We start from the raw sequence: 17,922 nt of genomic DNA, 5'->3' as shown, positions 1-17,922 counted from the left end.
GGTTATCTGCTAGGTAATTTCTGGTTACAGAATGGGGGGAAGAAATTGTTTATCCTTAGTTGAAGAGGGGAAAATAATAACGAACGTCAGCAGCGAGAGCAAGCAAAGGAGAATATTCGCTTTCGTTGATACAGCGCTGCGTGCGTACTTCGTTCAGTCCCACTTTTTTTTTTTTGCATGAATAAAACCGGGGACAGAGTGTTTGATCGAACCGATGCGGCAACGGGAGCACAGAAGCGGTGAATCGCGACGAGCTTGATTGAAAATAGAATATAATCTCAGGTTTCAAAATTCTCGGAATTGGATTAAGAGGAAATGAATAAAATTCTGACCCGTGGACGCGCAAGGTTTGATAAAAAATCCGTGCTGTTGGTATTACGTGCGGTGAAAAATTTCTATGAGATTGATCGAGACAAACGAACCATGTACACGTTGTTAGGTGCAAGAACGACATTCGAAACCGTGGTAAATTGGTTTTAAAGTCGAGTAGCTCAGGAATAATGGTCGTTGAAAGAGTTTTCAACTATAATATGGTATGAAAATCAGAGCAAAGGAAGGAAGAGGACTACATCCTCTTTAAAATTAGGAGCCTGTAGGTACCTGCGTCCCTACCTCGTATACGAAAATTATAGAAGTTTGAAGTGCCCACGCCAAGTTGGAATACCCGAATGGTGGGGGATAAATCGCTAAGGAGAGATTCGTCAGGCTCACCGCGTGTGAAATGGTAATTTTTATAACGACCCCTTTTCGACCGGTCTACGATTCTTTGGAGAATCACGGAAATCCCGACGGTGGAAAACCTTGAATTAATTAGCGAGGGTTGTTCGTTCACTCGGGATGGAGAACACCAACTAAATGTGCCCGTAAAGAAAATTGCCGCCGACCCTTCGAACCGAAACAATACAACGGTACCTTATTGCGTTTGACACCCAGCTGTTGCCATGCGGAATGCGGATCGGAACCGCTCTGTACATAGATTCGTCGACCCAGGCAGCTACATGCATACATACGTAGGTACAACCATAGGCGAGCATTCGGCATACGAATCCATCCACGTGCGTAAATATACACACACCTAGTACACACAAGAGTTTCCCGACGGATGGAATGGTGGATACATAGGTACAATATCCGATAGGTACGTGTGCACGGCGAGTATTAAACGAGCCGCCAAATCGAATTGTCTTGTGATAGCAAAATCTCCAAAGTTTGAGATTACACGATTTACTCTGTGTAATAATTCTAACTCGGAGACTGCAGTAGCTATAACGAAAACCAATTAAACTTCGTCTGCCTTTCTCTGTCCCCCTCTTTCTCTCTCTCTCTCTCTCTCTCCCTCTCTTGGAAAAAAATTCTTCGTAGCAGAATGCGTATTAGGGTATCTTTTTACGAAACACAAAACAAAGCCCCAATGTTACTCCAGACCGTCGCGTCGGTCTGGAGTCTGAAACATAACACGACACGGCTTTCGCGAATAGTTTTTCTCGTCACTGGTAACAGCAGGTATGTGTGGAATTCTAAAAAAGAGAAAAACAAAAAAAAAACGGAAAATCAGTGTCATCTTGTGTAACATTGAATTTCATACGCTTGCAAAAGAAAGTCAACGATATAAGCAAAAATTCGGTCCCCGTTCTAGTTGACTTATAACCAGTATAATTATTTCTCTCTCGAAACTGGTAACTTCCTCTTTTCTTATACGTGTTATAATTGTGGCCGATGTGATCGCACGTCTCTTTATCGAGAAACCGTAACGAGTATCGTAAAGACTTGGACTATAATTGATATTGCTGACTTTCACCGTCATACTTCAATCAGCTATCTTGTTTGAGAAAATGATCACGACGTGACTCGACCTTTATTCTTTTCATCTCCGAAGGGTGACTCGGGCTGGTTTTCTCAGCTGCCACCTTTCACCGTAGACTATTTACCGAAGAGAGAAATATCGGACGGGATCAATTTGCCGGAACCTTCAATCTTCAGCAGCGTTCAGTATTTTTTCTTCTTCGTCTTCCGCTTTTCTTTTTTTTTGTCCGATATGTTTTATAGCGGTTTCGTATATCCACTTCGGGGGCAGAGGAACGTTTTGGGTAGACGGTTGTAATATGTACCGAAGTGCTTACATCTTCTCCCGTATCTGCGGAACACACGGTAAACTTCCTTCAACGTGAATATATATAACACAGACACGAGGGGTAAAGGAAAAAGGGTCGGCAAACGCAACGCGACTTTTTATGGCGTGCGTTGGTTTTATACTCATTCCGTAGAATCTCCATCATGAACAAACGACTATAACCGTGCGAACGCAAACGAAAGTGATCGGTTATCGTTCATTTCTTTTCAACTCCCCACATGACCGGAAACCCTAATAAACCCCGAATGTCTACACCGATATAACGATCTAAGAAACTGGTTGAAATTTGTTTTCTTCTTCTTCTTCTTTTTTTTTTTCTACTCGAAAATTTCACCAAATCCGTACGTCGTTGGTGATGCAAAGTTGATTTTCACCGAAATTTCTACCGCCGCAGGTGAAACACCGCAGCCGGAAAATGACGCCGAGTACCTTTTCGTCGTCGCCGACTTTCTAGCTGGAGTTTTGATATTCGCAACGATCGTTGGAAACATCGGTAGCATGATAAGCAACATGAACGTCGCTAGAGTTGAATTTCAGAACCGCATGGACGGCGTGAAGCAATACATGCAATTTCGGAAGGTTTCCACGGAGCTGGAGGCCAGGGTGATAAGGTGGTTCGCTTACACCTGGGCGAACAAACAGGTGAGCAATTTATTATACCTTCGGGGTGAATCACCGACGACAATCGAGCACATCTCGACAATATTGCACATTGGTCATTGTCACGAAAGTGTTAAGTAAGCTGATACACGCGGACGAGAGTCGCTGAGTAAATGTCAAACGGGGCCGTGTCGAAGTGCTTTTAAAGTAGCGAAAGTCGAGGGAGGCTTTTCGCTACAATTCACATTTTGCGCCTCTCGACCACGCCGCGAGGCGGAAGGCGACTACGAGGATGAACGTAGGTAGGTACCGGGGGAAATTCGTCGCCATAAGTTTTTCAGCAGTTTTCATAAAACGCTCGACACCCGAACATCGCCTACGCTTTGGTATCCTTGCCCCCTTTTTGTAAGACTACGTCGAGCGGAGTCCGGTGGGTATTTCACGAAGCAGACAAGTGGGCAGCGGATTCATCTTCGAACGTGTCTTGTACGCGATCCTCTGTAAACCGTATAACGTTTTCAAACTCCGAGTAGCTTTGTTCGATGGATTTTTTTTTTTTTTTTCTTCTTCCGCGAACAGTAAGAGTTTTTTCAAAGACTTCTTATCCGCTCCCTTCGTAATACGGAACGTTGAATCGTCGATGGAGGAAAAGATGAGCGACTTAAGCGTCCGCGATCGTGATCCATTTTCTTATCGAATATTACAGAACATATTCACGGATTTTTCAAGCCAATCTTTTTCTCCGGCTCAGGCTTGAGTCTGTTCATCTACGTTCTGCAATAAGACATAAACCTAAATTTCTTCATCCTGTTTCGGTGCCTGCAGGCGCTGGACGAGGAACGAGTACTCGGAGCTCTTCCCGATAAGCTCAAAGCGGAAATTGCAATTCACGTTCACCTGGACACCTTGAAGCAGGTTCGAATATTCCAAGACTGCGAGCCTGGATTGCTGGAAGAATTGGTGCTCAAGCTTCGCCTTCAGGTGATTTAAATAAACTCAGCAACCCCACATATTTCGGGTCCGTCGATCGCTGCAACCTTTATTTTTATATTTATTTCAATTACAAGTTCCTTCGCTTATCAGCTCCCAAGTCGCGAAGAAGGATAATCCTCGGGGTGTCTCGACGAAAGAGATCGATGATTATTTTATTATTATTATCCCAATAAAAGCAACCCTTGGTAACACGTAGCTGTAAGCTTGTCTGAAAGTGCTATTGAAAAACGAATACCTTCGTTGTTCGTCGAAAGGGAACGCGGTTATTATTTCAGTATAATGTAACACACGTTTCTTGCGTTTCCATTGAAAATCCTTGAGCAGGTGTTCAGCCCTGGGGATTACATATGCCGTAAGGGAGACGTGGGCAAGGAGATGTACATAGTGAAGAGGGGGCGGCTGATAGTGGTGGCCGACGACGGTAAAACAGTGCTAGCGACTCTGGGGGCGGGAAGTGTCTTCGGTGAAGTGAGCGTCCTCGAGATAGCCGGTAATAGAACGGGGAACAGAAGAACGGCGAACGTGAGATCATTGGGTGAGTAAATCTCTCTGGCTGGTGCAGCGGCATAAAATGTACGTCACGTAACGGGGAATCTACTTTCTACCTCGGCGCACGCTGTTACTCAGCATCGGCATTAAATCCTCCCTGCAGGACGTACACGTGAACGTCTTCCGCCTCACATGTATTATACCTGCAGCATTAACGTCGTCCTCGAAAGCTTACCGATTACCCCCACATTTCTAACCATCTTGGACAAATTCTTTCCCTCCAGGCTACTCCGATCTGTTTTGCCTCGCAAAAAGGGACCTTTGGGAAGCCCTCGCTGATTACCCGGATGCCAGACACTCCCTCACGGAACGAGGGTGCCAACTTCTTCGAAAAGACGGTCTTCTTGACGAGGATGTTTTCCAGGGTGCCAAGCAAGCGAAGGACTCCATCGCCGACAAGATTGACCGGCTTGGTGAGTTAATGTCTAGTCTTCGGATATCTCGAGCGATCTTCGATCTAATTCAATTTTCCAAACCTCAACTGTCTGGGCATCGAACGTCATTAGGTAATAGAAATCTTTTAATAAATTTTCTTTGTCATTTTGTTGCTCTTTAGAACTTTGAGCATCAATCGAGATCTTCGTTTCGACACTGCCTTCAGGCGTTGCAAACGCTTGTCGCCTTCGTTTATTGATTGCATGTCTGAATAGTGTCGATTCCAAAAAAAACAGCATGCTCATTGGATGTTTTAGCACATGTATCGGAAACTCGTCGTAACGTTTAGGCTGATGACAGCTCGTTGAGAAATTGTAGTTTAGATAAATATTATGAAATACAAACGACGAATCTCGGTGAAAATGGGCACAAATCGATTGCATAAAAAACGACGAGCAGGTATCGCGTTTTTGCAAGTTACGAGGCAGTGGGTCGAATAAGTATAACGGTAATCTTGAAGGAAAGAAAAGTGGAAAAAGAAGTGTTTGAAAAAAAGTGACGGAAATAACGGGCTAACCGTAAAAAGTCGATATCTTGACATTCGGAGGGGAATTTGGAAGCGAGGGGTTTTACGAGGAGGTTTACTATAGCAACGAGATTCGTAAAGTGGGTTTCAATACCCCAGATACGATGTAGCCCGGCTATCGTATAAAGTTATTGTAGTTTGGACGAAAACACCGGGATCAGTGGGAACGAAGCATCGCGAATCGCGCGTTTCCTGATGGATTGATTGCGTCTACGTATCGTGTATAATGAAAGATACTGACGCGATCGATCATCGGTATGCCGTTTTCGCAAATAACAGCACCAATTAGTCGAAGCTCGCGAAGAAACCAGAGCCGTAGAAACGGATTGTCTGTCATCTTGGCCGCGCTTTTCGAACCCCTCGTTATAATACGGAATCACCAGAACGAATTTAGCTTGCAGACGGCAAGTTTTCCATTGGTTGAAATCTGTGATTTCGCGGGGTATAGCCACAAATGTTTAAACGCGTATCGGGTATTCGTAAGAAAAATTTTTGATTATTCGAGGAAATTTTTTCTCCCTGTAATAGGTTCATTTCCTCCGAAGGGTGTAATCTATCTCCTCGGTTCAAGTCACAATTTTCAGCCATCCTTGAAACACGCGATCAAAGCCAAAGAAGGGAATCAATACGTGTGAACTTTAAAAAAGTTCGCGTTTTACAGGTTCGGCCACTTTTCAAAGAATAATTCTTTGTATCGTATAAATTGGGAAAATTTTAATAAGCTCCTGTTTTTTAATGAACATTTTCAGTCAAATTTTCAAAATTTTCCATTCAAATTGTAATATCTTTATTCAAATTTTGTTTGTCATTAGAATGACAGCTATTTTGCGGAAGAGTAATTATAACACTGGGTAAAATGAAAATTAGACAAACGGTTGTCATTGAATTGCGGACCAAGAACTTGATTTCAGTACTGAAAAGTGATCGATTGATTTTACTCATATATTTGTCAACGTTAGAATACAAAACGACAATTTACTCTTACCAACAGACGAAGACGTCGAAGCTCGAACGATATAATTTATGGAATTCGGACCGCACTGTCAATAAATGTGATTTGGGAAGCTGTCGTCGAGTTCGTATATGTAATACAAGAAACGATTTGCGACCCGCCTCTCACGCTACGAGCTGTGAAATCTGACGATGGTTTGCTAATCGGAAGAAAGTATTTCGGGACAGAAACGTCCAGCATCAAAGTTCCCATGAAATATCCGCCGCGGTTCTAAATCAATTTAAACAGTGTTCCCGCAATTTCGTGATGCACGCATAAGCTGCATTGCGGAGAGTTGAAAAGACCGATTAAATGCCACAAGTTCAAGTTCCCTCCGGATAGTGGGTGATAAAGGGTGGGTTGGAAAATCCCGATAAAATATCCCCTCGCCCCACCGAGTCGAGGGATGCGTCGATGAATGCTCATCGATGCTCTTATTGATGGATCAATAAAGGACCGCCGTCGCAACCAAGTGCCGAGGGTCAAATGTAAACAAGTAAAATTCCATCGTCACCCTGAACCAGCCGGCTCGCGATATTTATCCAAAAATTATTCGAAGAGCGCAAACAACCCCAACTATCGCCTAATCTACTCGTTTCGGCCACCGAATCGATACCCTGCAGGATACAATTAAAACCTGTAAGCATTAACCAAGGCTATTGTCCGATGGATCGGAGGAACGACCTGCTTGACGAAATCTGGTGCTTATTTTCTCGTGAGATTCGGGAAAGGATGATGTAATTAATATCACTTTAGTTCCCGTACGGTGGTCTGGAAGTGTTTCGAATTTGTAGGTAGTGTTGAACCCATGCAGGGCGTTGCGTTTGCCGATCGGAATAATTAAATTTTCATCCATGCGATAATTCGAGCTACGCTGATATTAGACACTATTAACAGCTGGTACTTACATAAAGCTCAGGTTACGCAAAGCGATGACGCGACGCCGATTTGGGTTCGATACTGCTGTTTGTTAATTCACGACCACGTTGTCGGTCGCCCGTAATTATTAATTGATAAACTGTGATTACTATCAGTCGGCAAGGTGGACGTGAGTGAACGCGAGGCGAATGGAAGCTCCGCTTTCGCAAAGGCGATCAAATGTTGGCTTTCGATTTTATGTCTTTTTCATCTTCGTTTCAATCATATCCCGAAAGACGAAAGAACTAGAAAATTAATGTCAATTTAATTCTTGTGCGCAATTTTAGTCCGGTTACAAAAATTCGTAAAAGTTTCGCACTTCGATCTGAACTGCTAACGCATTTTGCGAGTTGCCACACGTAATATACGTTTCCAACAATTTTGCAAATTTTGGTGAATTAAAGCAGCAAAACGGTAATTCGACCAATTTGTAGGTCAAAGGGTGTACGAAATTATCGCGTCTGTGTAGTGCGCAAGAGTGCAATACGTGCCGATATTGTTGTGGAAGTCTGGATTACCCAACAATTAGCGTTAAGTATCTCACGGTGAAATTCAAATGAACTTATTCACTTATTCACCATTCACAATTGGTTAATTCCGAATGGTCTTTGAGTAGTGAAATGGTACGGTGAATTGGTTGTTGGATTACACGGCGTACAATCAGCTTCGTTTCCTCCAGCCAACAAGCAATTTCAACTTCGAACAATAAGCAAGGATATAGCGGAAGAACAATTTGCAAGCATCACTCGGGCGTTTCGGTTCAGGACTGTTGTGTTCTTCTGCTTGCATAATGGAAGCGGTATTCCGTATAATCGAGCCCTTTGAGTATAATCAAAGGGATTAAGGAAGGACCTCGATTTCACCACTAAATGGTTACACCGTTCGAATTCACCTCTGTTATACCGATCGTGAGATGATCGTAACCAACACCATCAATTTCTTCGAAGCGCAACTTTGTCTTGGATTTAACTCCTTTGTCTCTCGCACAGAGTAGAAAGACAACCTGCTAGAGGAGCTTTCTTTCGAAAATAGAAAATCTCCGGCTGTATGATAACGGACGAAATACAAGCTGCGAAAATTTGTTCACGGTACCGTTCATGCTCGCGAGAGATAGAGGGAGAAATTTCAGGATCTGTGACAGGCTCACGCCGAAGGGACTCGCAAGGGTCCCCCGCAAAAACTCCTACATTCCGAAGAAATAAATTTCCTGCTATCATGCAATAAATGGAAAATTTACCGGGAACTCACGACGCTACTCCATATCTCGCTTCGAGAAATGAGACCAAATACCGTGCAGATAGCGTAAAATGCAGCAAGTAGGTACCTACCGAGCCCATTTAAACGCGCAGTTTATTCCGGCCAGTAGCACTCACGGTGATAAAATTTCAAAAATTTACTCTCTCGTCTCTTCCTTCACTTGCGGTGGGCTGCTACGAATTATCGGAAAACTCTCGCATAGCCTGCCACAGATATTCTTCGCATCACAGAATTGTCACCTTCCGTTTATAATCCAACGAATTTGTTTATAAATAACGTACTTTTCACTTATCTCGTTAGTCCTCCCCCGCTTTTACGCCCTTAAAAGCATACGCCGTTGACGGAGTATGTTTTTTTCTTTCCGTCTTTTTCTTTTCGCGAAAAGATGTAGATTGTGTACGTCCTATATATATACAACAACAAAAAAATATCAAGAAGGCGCCCTTGGGTCGTAATCTGAAACCGGGAATCCAGACTGCTTTCGTTCGAATGATTGATTCGTGGGGTAAGACACTCGTTTAAGGTTGATAGAGATTGATCTCTTGTCAAATGACGTGCCTCGCTGAACTAGCTAAGCGACGAGTAATCCAGCCCAGAAATCGCAATCAAAAACTCTAATCTTACGGCATGGGAATTTCATCGCGAAAATTTGTTACTCGCGCAACGAAAAGCTTTTCTCCTCTGTTGTAGTTTACGCTAATTCGATCAGATCGAATAATCAATTACACAACTGGCCCTTTACCTGCTCTTGCCGCAGTCTGAAGCTTTTGACAAGGCTTAGTGTATTTTGTGGGTATTTGCTATGGCCGGTTCAAACGGCTTCGATGTTTATGTAACATTCCTTCTCGACGATCGGCTCAGTCGACATCTTCCCTTCTGTCTATTCAGGGGAATTTAGTTATTTGATCGAATCCTATAGTCGCTCAGAGACGATTGATTTTTTGTCTCCTCACAGAGGCATGATCAGGCGAATGATGAAACGGGAGTATGCAGCAACGGATGTAATCGATGTACAGAGCTCGACTATGTAAGCTGATACAACGCGGAACTTCCGGTAAATGGTTATTCGAAGCTCAGCTCTGTTCGGCCTGATTCATCGGTTTTTCTTCTTCCACTTCTTTCGAGGATCTTCAGCCACGAAATTTATCCAGAGAATTTCCTCCGGGAGAACCTTTTATCGAACGCGTATAAGAGTGTTGCCCCCAAAATGATCGAGCATTTTTTCACAAAGGACACGCGCATTATTATGCGCGCATGGAAATATATCTTGGCCTAGTGATATTTTAAAAGAAATTTAACTAGGTAGGTATGTATCATCGCGGAGCAAGGCGTTAACAAATTGACGCTGATTCCGTCAAGATTTTCGATTCCGGGTTTCAGTATTCTTGGCCTCGTTTCCGTTGGACTGAAACCTAGAGTTTTTCAAACTGTGCCAATCGCGTGTATTTATTTTTCCGAAGGGCATATCGAGTCGATTACATGATCGACACCCATATACATCGACGCGACGTATAGTTAAACAGGAAGTTGAAGAATGAGAAGACCCCGTATGATTTATGGCATTCGCCGGTGAAGGGATACGCGATGTAGTGAAAAAAGAGGCGATATCGTGTAGCCGAAAGATAGTTTGAAGAACTATCGGAGAGTCGGCGAGGAGAACTTCCTCGTTTTTCGAAGCGTCAGGATCGTTTGACGTCAAGTAGAAAAGTTCCCGGTGCAGAATACCTTCATCAAAATATCGCTACATCATCCCGACGATTCGGGACAAAAGCCTCGGTGCTCCCGTTTTTCTAGACCTACGTGATGCAACTCGGGGAGCGGAAAATCCTAAATCACCACCAGAGCGTTATATCGCTCGGCTGTGATGACGGTAATTTCGAATATATTATAACGGTCTCTGGTAGTTCGGGCTCGACCTCGGCCTAAACGGATTACGTCTTTTTAACACTGCAGCGGCCGGCGAAAGCCTCCAGACAAAATAAAAAATTTCACACTACAGCCACGAGTTGTAACATCAAATTTTTCGCACGATCACGTCTGCAGGCGATATAAATATTCAACCAACACCGCGCCAAACCTTTGATAATTAACATCTGTGCTTCAGAAAACACCGTCGACAACCTTCAGACCCGACTCGCCCGACTTCTCGCCGAGTATTCGAGCAGCCACGCAAAGATGAAGCAGCGTCTCGCCCGAGTCGAACGTAGGGAATCATCGTAAGTTATCAACCGTATGCCTATAAACTCTGCAACGACTAGATATTGTCTCGCCTGCGTCCACGTTTCGCCCTCATACTCTGTGAATACGTATTTCTGATGTCACCCGACCATTTCAGGAGATTTAAGGGTGTCAGCTCACCCTTGAACACTCCGCACAATTTAACGACGTGAATGATTACGACGGATTCACTGGTGATTCAGTTTACACGTACATTATACGTACATATATCTATTATAAATTCGTTAACGCCCAGAAGCGTGGTTACCGTTTTGCCAACCATTTTCTGCAGAGCTTCATTCAAACGGACGTACGGAAGTTAATTTTTAACGTAATTGAAAGTTTGTTTGTTTTTTTTTTTTCTCTTTTTTCTTTCCACTTCGAAACGAAAACTTTTAACTCTCGAACGGATTCTGTTTTAATCATTTCTACCGGTATTACCTCTGGGAAACACCCTTAAGTTGAAAAGTTTTTGAAATTTAAATCGTAATGCTGGAGGATCGAGGCGGGACGAGATATAGAAATAAATATAAAATGAAATATAAATCGCGAAGTGATGAAATACGAGGAAAGTGTCAGGTCGTGTTTTTGTACTGTAGATATCCAAGCGACAGCTGCAGCGAGCTGGAACTGGAACTGGACGAGGAACAGGGTGCGGCCGGAGGCGCTGGAATATCCGTTAATCAACATCGTCGTAGCTTCCAGCGGGCAAGGAGAAATAATTGCGCCAGAAGATACAAGCAAAACACGGTTTAGCCCTAACTTTGCTCGTTAGATCTCCACTCGGAAAAGGTTTCCTCGGAATAACTTGCGCGTAGAGTTTTGCCGCACGGGGACGATCGCTGAGCTAATTGCGAGCTTGTGATATTATACCGATCGCAAAGTGCGTTGCTGCTGCCTTCCTCCATTCGTTTTACCACGTTTGTTATTTTATTTTTTTTTTTGGTCTTTTTCTTTCATTTTAAGGAAATATTTTCTTATACTCGCATGCTCGAAGCATGGCGGACGAAGAATATAAACAATTAAATATCTTGTAGATAATTTGAAAAAGGATTTTGTTCTCGTCGACTTGAGGTATCTTGAATAGTGTGCACCTAACAGGTAATTTTTAATAGTGGAAATAACCGGCATAAACCAACGCTAAGATAACTTAGAGTATATGATACACGTATGGCCTAAAATGAAAAATACGAGAACAACACAGACGTAATTAAAATAATAACAAAAAATAATTGTTATAACTGCACGATTAATCGTAAGGTGCGCAATACAATGATGGATCATTTTTGTGAACTTACATATGATGTACGCGCGGGGCGTTAAAATATTATATTTTTGATTAACTAGCGTTAAAATATGATCGAACAGGTGCTAAAATATTTTGAAGCGATCGACAGCTTCGACGTACTGGTGCGTTATTAAACACGTGTTGATAGGTGTTGTACGTGCCTGCATCTGTTTTAACGTACAACAGAATTTTCTTTTCAACAAGCTGTCGCTCGAACGGAACGCCAGTAAGTGATAACCGTATTTTAATTACGAATTCGGATAATTTTCTTTTTCGTTTTTTCCTTATTTTTGCCTCTTGCGATCTAACGATTCATACCTACAGGCTAAAGATTAGGTAAAATCGGAAACATGTGACATGTCGAAAATTGCGGTACGCCGAAGGAAAACGGAAGAAACCTTGCACATACTTCATTTACGCCAGCAATTCATCTAACTCGAGAGTAGATGAAGCGAAAAATGAGTCTTCGAGAGCGGAAGTCCGTGGTCTGCGGTAGAGGCCGTTCCGGCTTTTGAAAAATGATTCAAACAACCAAGCCGCGTTCTGTTCGCTCTGAGCTGATTGCTCACTCCAATATTTCCGAAAACCCGCGGCTGAAAACGGCTGTGGAATCAGGCTGCTGCGAAAATTGCTAGAGGAGTTGAAAGCCTCGACTCGTCCCGGTTTATCGTGACGGAAATAGATAGAAATAGATCACCTATACGGGCAGGTAACTTAGGTGACTGTTTCCCTTCAATATAACATCCTAATTCGGAAAGCTTACTGCTTACACTTCGCTATTGCCAACGAGTGAAATTATGCGCATCGTAAAATGTAACGTGTGTCGGCGAAGAAATCGCGAATCGAGAGAAAGTCGCGAAATAATTTATCGCCGAGTGCGATTCCGTACGGCAGTTATTGTGAAAAGAAAAAATGAAACGGAAACACGCCGGCGGATATACGATTAAATGACGAAAAATATAAGCGATCATACGCAATTGAACACATAAATGTTGAACGGTTAAAGAGATACATATACATATATGTACATATTAGATATTAAAATGTACACAAGGATACACCATATTTTATAATAATAATAAGAATAACAATAATAATAGTAATAATAATAATAATAATAATAATAACAACAACCACAACAACAACAACAACAACAATATATAGAGATATATCTGGATAAGCGAATAGGTACCAATAAATCCGCGTCTAAAACGGCATCAAATGTTTTTTCCAAAGATGATTACGCAAACATTGTGACTAGTTACATATCTATTTTCGTATGTTATACCGCCGTAGGTAGCGGCGATGTAAATGAATGTTGATGATTGCATAGAAGATTTTTGTATTGGGCACTGTAATATATGAAAAAAAAAAAAGAAAAAAGAAAAGAAAAATCAATAAATATTAATATTAAATTGTATACCAGCGACGTCGAATATTGAATAATACGTGTCACGAGCTTCTGTGTATCCGATAAACGCAAACAATTTTAGTAACAAGTGCCGATTAGACGACCAAATATTTGCCAATCTACAATAAGAGAGAAGTTTTTTTTAGGGTGTAGTCCAAGTTCATTGACCGTATATCCTGGGGGTTGTGTCCGTAGAGAATATTTGAGAAGCAGAAGACGGGGAATACTGTACTTTTCCAAGAGGCCAATGAACCGCTAAAATTGAACTACGAGGAAATTCCCATAGGATAGGTATATAGGTATGTGTGTGTGTGTACATATATACATATAATATTTTTTCAGGTGTTCTTATCCCCTGCTGACTCCTCGGGTATATCCACGTACAAAACCGAATTTATCAACCCTACAATGTGACATCAATACACCCGTACGTATACGTATCGAATCGATATTTACTATCTAGAAAAGTCACTGACAATAAAGAGCCGTTCAGGAGGCAATTCCTTCGCTGATACTGTCAGCGCAGACCGCGAGGAAGCTGTGTAGGGATCGTGAATCTGGAAAAATTAGAAAAAGGCTTTGCTGGACCGAGAAGACAGCCTTATAATCGATTAGCACCAGAGCAGAAACGGGTTCCAATAATTCTTCCATATCGTCAAATGCCCTCGGGCAAAGATGGCCGATAAATTTTCCCGATTATTGTTTGAACAACTGTTACATGATACATGGAATTGTGACATCGCTTGTATTATCCGAATCCATTGATAATTCCATAAATTTACTCAACGTATCAGACTTTTGTCTGTAAACATGGATCATTCAATACTTCACGAATATGGATCGATGAATTTCACTTGTGAAGCAGGTCTTGCGGGTTCAAAGAAAAATTTCCATTAATTTTTTCCTCTTTATCTCTTTACTATTTTCCTTAAAATATTTCATTTTTTAACGGGGTCGATTTTACGATATTTTCGTTACCCAGACTTTTCAAATTTATCCCTAAATTCGGCTTCGTCGTAATTCACTTCAATGACCGAGGATGATTTAATTTCCGCGTCAAAGAACCGACGCGCTCACTTTAACCTGCAGACTCTTGAGCCCCGGGGGCAAGTTTGTTGTGACAATTTTTTATCGGGTAATAATCAGACAGTTATTTATTGTCTGCCGCTGCTGTAGCTGGCTGTGTGTCAAAAGTAACGAATTGCCGGAGGTTTTCGGCCCTGTATGTAGAGGGTATCATATATACGTGTAAATAAATATGTCTGTGTATAAATATGTACCTAACTATAACGAACCTACGCCACGAAGGAGTTTAACGGTGTCGGGGAATTCTAGATACGTCTAACTTCTGCAATTCGTTCTGCAGCCTCTCGTGGTCGGGAATGAAAATCGTGCAGGGAATACCGTGCCCACGGTTATGATAAGAAAAAAAGTGAGACTTTCGCGATATTATTCACCGTATTTAATACCTGCATTATGACCAGTCACATTACCCCGAGACGGTTCATTCGTCGAACCATCGCGCGGTGACGATGGACACGGTACATAGGCATCGTTCAACTTCAAACTACACACTGTGTTGTCAATGCTCGACATTATTCGCGGTTCAACGCCGAGTTTATCGACGAATACCTTCGCCGTTTATACAACGCACCTTTGACACGAACGGGGTTGAAGGCAATAAAGAATTTACATCGAATCTAAATTCATCCGCCACTAGAATTGCATTCATGAGATATCCAACTAAAACGGAATCTCGTCGTAAACTCCAGACTCCGAATCGGTTCTAGTGATAAAAGCATTATATAACGTGGCTGAGAGACTTCGTTGACATTCACATATTGCGCCTGCGGTTGAAGCCGTCTTCTTCCGGAGCTCGGACCTATATATCAACGGAAATTACTCAACAACAGCTTCCGGTTTCGCACCGCATATTTAACAGGATGGATATGAATGCTATTCGTCCCGTTCTCGAAGTTCTCGAAACGCCGAACCTGACTCGAGTAACGCCGCGCAATTCCGAAGGATTATGAAAATTTTTCGGATCTTTTTATTTTCTCTAAAAACTAACGTGAGTTATCAGACTTGCACGCGAGTTGGGGAAATACGGAATCGCAATTGTGGAGTATTGGAAAATCGAACTCGACAAATATTTGCAGCAGTTTGAAGCGTGGAAGTAGTCGGACTCGTTTGTATGTTTTTATTTTTATTTTTATTTTTTATCACAATAAACAAACTTGTTTGCTTCTGCAGATGGTGAGCAAATCGTATATTCAGAAGCTAGCACGAAGTGTCTACTCGCCCATCGGAAGATTCGAAAGCAGCTGCTGGTTAAAGGCGTGACAAAGTGCTCGTCTTTACGCTGAAGTTCCTCATGGCTACGCCTAAAGCTGAGATAAATCTTGATACAATTTCGGGGAGTTTTCCACATTAATGACCAAATCCCAGATGCTACTGTGTGCCAGGATTGCCATGAGCTGGAATCGAGGATCGATCGTCATACCCATCAAACGCCCGTTTCGTGTAGCTGTTTTTTAATGCCCAATAAATTAGTAACGTTCTCCTGCACCTCGTTGTTTGCGCAGCTGTCGCGAAACGAGGCGATTCTTGTGCAAACTTTTTACATTCTATCGTGAAGACGTTACGGATGCGGAGGAGAAAATCTATACGATGATAGGCGCGGAACACGGCACCATTTTTTAATAGTCGTACGTATATAAAATTACAGGCTGAAGCTCTTCTTTCTCTTGATGCAAGGGTTTTCTCTCAAAGTAATCAAATCACTACGAATTTCGTGTACTCGGCATTTTCATGAGAAAGGGATGATCCCGAAGAGAAAGTATAAGAGAAAGAGAGATAAGAAAAAAAAGAATAGATAGCACGGGGTTAAACGAGCGAACGGACGAAATCGTGCGGTAAAATTCCGACAATTTAGTGTAAATTATTCTTACCCTGCCCGACGCAATGACCAGTAATTGCAGCCCAACTTTAGAAAATGATATCCAGCGACCCAGATCCACGAGTTACCAAGCACAAAAGCGGCTGCCGATGAAATTAGGACATTTCTCATTCATTTTGTAGTTACCTTATCGACCAGAAGTACCTACGCCCGTTCGCGTGAAAATAATAATTGTGTCATTAATCCTCAAGTCTTTTATTCTCACTGAGTAACATTTATCCATAAGTAATTATAGTATATTTATATTAAGGTTAGATAGCGTATTGAATCGTACGTGTGTTAGGTGTTGGATGACAATTAAAAAAGTACACGCGCATGCACGCTTTAATTTAATGTGTTTTTAGCATTGTAACAGATCGACGAACCACTAAAAGAGAATAACCAATTATATCTAGTCAATATGTTGTAATTGGGATCGGGACCAGTGATAAAATAAAATTGTATGGCTCCTTCCTTGAGTCAACGGTTGAGGAAAAAGACGGTTTTTGGGTTGAGCGAGGATTCAAGACTCAATGACAAACGTAGTTAAAAATTGATTAATCCAGTACAATCACTCGTTCGCGGATTTGTCATGTCAGCATTTCACACCGTTTACTCCTTTGGCAAAACAAGTACCCAAATAAATGTCACACAGGGGACAGTAGTGTTCGGCGTTTCGAAAATACGGTGTGCAATAGGGGAGAAGGCACAAACTGTAACAAAAGAGAATACCGAAGATTTAACGACTGACGTTGATTGACTAGGGTGGATTGCGATCGAACGATGTTCGGGGCTTGGAAGGGTGAATAAATCCCTCGGGGGAATAAATTAATGAGCTATAATACCTCTCCCCTGACAACAATAAACTAGGGGATAGTTTTTAAACTCTTAAGCGTTGAACGTGGTAGCCGAATATCTCCGGATTGGATTCCAGCCCTTAAATTCTCTTCGCTTAACTTCAGGCAAAATCACATTCCTTATAAACAATAAGTAATCCCTAACCCTAAAGGAAACAGGCAGACCGCAACCAGATGAGTTTGACTGGTTTCGACGTATCGGACAGCGGTTTCAATGGCCATAAGACAATTTGGGCAAGTCATAGTGGCCAGTCGCGGCCCGAGGGTTGTATGCTCTGAAAACAGGAAATTGAACGTACGGTTCACCCTTTGTAATGAGGATCCAATCTGGAAGAAAGTACGTAGCGAGGATATTACCGTGCAAATATTTCCAGGACGAACGTGTTGAGAATTTCTTGCACTTCAGGTCACCAGTCGAGGTATCGTTGTCGTTAATCGGCACAAATCTTTCGACGGACATTTGACCGTCACGCGAACTGTCAGCAGTTCCGGTTTCGGTCAGACTTCCCATTTCCATGATCGTTTTCGCGGATGAGTCTTCTTCGAAGGGCAGAAATTATGCACAGGAAATGTTGTTAATTTTTTTTTCCGCACGTTTGTTTTCTTACGTTTTCGCGATCCGAATCACGAGTTGACAACCATTCCGCATTTGCCGCACTCGGCGTTACACAGATGTTACTAATCACTGTGATCGAACATCTTTTCTGGATATCACGCTTGGGTATAATTCTTTATCTAGATTATGCCGGCCTTGAATTTATACGCACGATAGCTGCTACCGCTTGGACGTACTTCCTCGGGTGTTAATTGT

General features: G+C 42.3%; 1 protein-coding gene across 4 annotated transcripts in view; it reads left to right on the top strand.

The window, feature by feature from the left end:
- LOC124211211 (Cyclic nucleotide-gated ion channel subunit A) overlaps positions 1-13,262 on the top strand; it is a 61,684-nt gene extending 48,422 nt beyond the window's left edge. For all 4 annotated transcript variants that reach the window (XM_069133573.1, XM_069133574.1, XM_069133572.1 and 1 more), the window contains 6 exons: positions 2,526-2,773; positions 3,557-3,712; positions 4,049-4,259; positions 4,498-4,686; positions 10,505-10,616; positions 11,217-13,262. In XM_069133573.1, the coding sequence (XP_068989674.1) occupies positions 2,526-2,773; positions 3,557-3,712; positions 4,049-4,259; positions 4,498-4,686; positions 10,505-10,616; positions 11,217-11,373 (1,073 nt within the window). In that variant the 3' untranslated portion in view covers positions 11,374-13,262. The remainder of the gene's footprint in view (positions 1-2,525; positions 2,774-3,556; positions 3,713-4,048; positions 4,260-4,497; positions 4,687-10,504; positions 10,617-11,216) is intronic.
- Positions 13,263-17,922: the final 4,660 nt, after the last annotated feature.

The sequence above is a fragment of the Neodiprion pinetum genome, chromosome 2 (genome assembly GCF_021155775.2).
Source record: "Neodiprion pinetum isolate iyNeoPine1 chromosome 2, iyNeoPine1.2, whole genome shotgun sequence".
In the NCBI taxonomy this organism is placed as follows: domain Eukaryota; kingdom Metazoa; phylum Arthropoda; class Insecta; order Hymenoptera; family Diprionidae; genus Neodiprion; species Neodiprion pinetum.
Note: the sequence above shows the minus strand (reverse complement) of the source record. Positions and strands in the feature narration are given on the sequence as shown.